The 3,095-nt window shown below is 37.6% G+C and overlaps 1 protein-coding gene across 1 annotated transcript; it reads left to right on the top strand.

Moving 5' to 3' along the window:
• Window positions 1–1,146: 1,146 nt before the first annotated feature.
• LOC141562469 (olfactory receptor 51F2-like) lies at window positions 1,147–2,103 on the top strand. The gene has a single exon (XM_074302500.1). It carries the CDS (start codon window positions 1,147–1,149, stop codon window positions 2,101–2,103), a length of 957 nt encoding a protein of 318 aa, XP_074158601.1.
• The last annotated feature ends 992 nt before the right edge of the window (window positions 2,104–3,095 follow it).

Here is a 3,095-nt window from a genome sequence, read left to right as displayed (position 1 = left end):
TGTGTGTGTGTGTGTGTGTGTGTGTGTATATATATATATATATATATATATATATATATATATATATATATATATATATATATATATATATATATATATACATATATATTATAAGAAAAGAAAAGAAAACAAAAAGCCAAGGTCAAAAATAAATTTTAAGCTTGGAGAACATGGCAATTATATTATATAAATTATAGCTTAAATATAATGATGGATATAGAACACACTGAAACTACACACAGAGATAGTTCTAGGACAGCAGACACAGAATATATTAGTAGACATGCAGATAAAATTTTCCTAGCTTGACTGGACTATCCAGATATGTCCTATTGTTATTGTCTTCAAAAATTCAATGTTACCTCTATGCCATGATTATTCATTGGAGTGGATCTTAAGTGGAGAAGTGATGATAATGAATTCAGTTACATGATATTTTGATTTCAGTGTGTTCTATATCCATCATCGTATTTAAGCTTTAGAACAATCTTAGGAAGTACATAATAGAAGTTTAATCATCCTTTATTTACAAGAAAAAGAAATGGAATCATAAGGTGATTTACTTTATGCAAGACTGAATACACATCATTCAAGTTCCACAACCTGTTGATCTTTTTACAATCTTTTTGAATACTCTGTGCTTTAGGCACATAATTAAGCAAATTATGTAGAAAGCATAATGTGATGCAGGGAATACAGAGTTAAGTCAAGAAAAGCTGAGTTTAAGTTTCTCCCTCTGATATGTACTAACTATATAACCCTATGAGAGTGACAGAGGTTCTGATTTCTCTGGATAATTTTTTAAGACTACAAATTGAAGGAAATATGTCTGTGTTGGTAAGGGAAGATTTCTTATTTGAAAATCCCTCATAGTAAATGTTAGTTACCCAATCTTGCAGGTTTCCTGGAGCATATGAAAACTGAAAAAAGTATATGTCTTTGACTGCTTTCTCAGATAATTGTGCCAATATGATAACATTTGAAAAGCTCAATGACTAGTCAAATGTCCTTTAACTAGCATTCCCTTATTTCATTGACACCCTTACAGGTGAGAACTATCCCCAAAATATGTTTAATTTATTAGCTTTCTTATTTTTATTTTTAGGTATTGGAATTTACTAATTCCAGTTCTAATAGCCTTCTGTCATGTTGGTTCCTAACAACACCACTGATGACCAGCCTGCCTTCATCTTTATTGGAATCCCTGGACTAGAAACCTTGCACATCTGGATCTCCATTCCTTTCTGTCTTCTATACTTCATGGCCCTCATAGGAAACTCTATTCTCCTCGTCCTTGTTAGGACTGAGCAGAGCCTACGTGAGCCTCAGTTCTACTTCCTAGCCATGCTGGCCCTCACTGACCTGGGCCTATCCCTATCAACATTACCAACTGTTCTGGGTACCTTCTGGATTGGTGCTCATCAGACTGGCCTGGATGCTTGCCTGGCTCAGATGTTTTTTATTCACACACTGTCCTCTGTGGAGTCAGGAATCCTTGTGGCCATGGCCTTTGATCGGCTGGTAGCAATTTGCTCCCCTCTGAGGTATTCTCGCATCCTAACTAGCCGTGCTATTTTCTGGCTTGGTGGAGCTGCCTTCATACGTGGTGCTGCACTGCTGGCTCCATTACCCCTCTTCCTCAGGAATTTTTCCTTTTGCAGAGATAACATTCTTTCCCACTCCTATTGCTACTACCCAGACCTGCTGACCCTGGCCTGTGGGGACATTACATTTAGCAGTGCCTATGGGCTGGTCTTTGTGCTTTGCACATTTGCAGTGGATGCACTCTTCATCATAGCCTCTTACCTAAAAATCTTGACCACCATCCTGAGGCTGGAAGCTAGTGACCGGGGCTTGAGATCTATGCAGACTTGTGCTTGCCACCTATGCACTGTACTTATTTTTTACCTCCCTCTTATAAGCCTTGCTGTGATGCATCGTTATGTTCACGGAACGCCCCCACTTCTCTATGCTACCATGAGCAATATCTACCTTCTCCTCACACCACTTCTTAATCCTCTGGTTTACAGTCTTAAGTCCCGGCAGATCCAGGCTGCTCTACAGAGACGACTCTGGGTTCAGAGGGTCACAGCTGGAGAATGAACTGTGCTTTGAGGGATGGAGGGAGCTGTAGGTGAATATTTATAATGAATGAATGAATACTGTTGTCTAACTTTGGAAGTGAGTTTGTACCCATAGACTTTGATATTTGGATTTTTGGGATTAAGTAGGAAGAGTTTCTTCCTCTTGGTCTTAGGAAGAAACCAGAAGAACACCAGACTTTTAATATCCTATGCCAATAAAGCAGGCACACAGAAATTCCAACTCACACCTAGTTTAAAAAAAAAAAAACTATGTAAAGTCAATATATCTTATTGCTGACATTCATACCAGAGCAGCTAGATACCTCAATGTTTTGAGCACTGGCTGAGTTCAAATCTAGCCTTGGACACTTGATACATACTAGCTCTGTGACTGTGGGCAGGTCATTTAATTCCAGCTGCCTTATGAGTTATCAAGCTTCTTATTCCAACTCTCTTTGCTTTACTTTATTCTATGACTGGGTGACTTAACTGCTTAGACAGTGGCAAGGTACGAGGCAAAAAAAAAAAAAAAAAAAAAAAGAGTGACCTTGTCCCTCTTCTTATCCTTATGAGGTAGGAAGATTTTTAAAAAGTTTTTTTTAATTTAGATACTTTCTTTAAGGAGTACAAGTTGAGTGCAGAAATAAAATAAATATGAGGGATAGTAAATGTCCATAAATAATAGGGAGAGTGGGAGTGCTGTAAATAACAACTAATGAGCACACTTTCCCCCTGGTTATTATTTAACACTGTCCAGGGGAATAGTCAATCTGTTGGGACAGCAGGAAATACTTTTCAGGCTTTTTCACTGAAGAAAAGATGAAAATGGAAACATTCCAAGAAATTCTTAAATGATGAACTATCAAATCATCCAGAGAATCACTAAACACTTAATGAGCATTGATGATCCTTTCTTTTGATGGGCACTGAGAAGAATGCTGAAGAGATGTATAAGATGCATCATAGGAAAGAGAATTCTGGGCCTGATCACAGAGGACTTAGGTTCAAATT

This window comes from Sminthopsis crassicaudata, chromosome 3, assembly GCF_048593235.1.
Source record: "Sminthopsis crassicaudata isolate SCR6 chromosome 3, ASM4859323v1, whole genome shotgun sequence".
Classification (NCBI taxonomy): Eukaryota; Metazoa; Chordata; class Mammalia; order Dasyuromorphia; family Dasyuridae; genus Sminthopsis; species Sminthopsis crassicaudata.
Note: the sequence above shows the minus strand (reverse complement) of the source record. Positions and strands in the feature narration are given on the sequence as shown.

What these genes read in the sequence shown, in the direction of transcription:
- LOC141562469 (XM_074302500.1), top strand. Translation starts at nt 1,147, where the DNA reads ATGTTGGTTCCTAACAACACCACTGATGACCAGCCTGCCTTCATCTTT.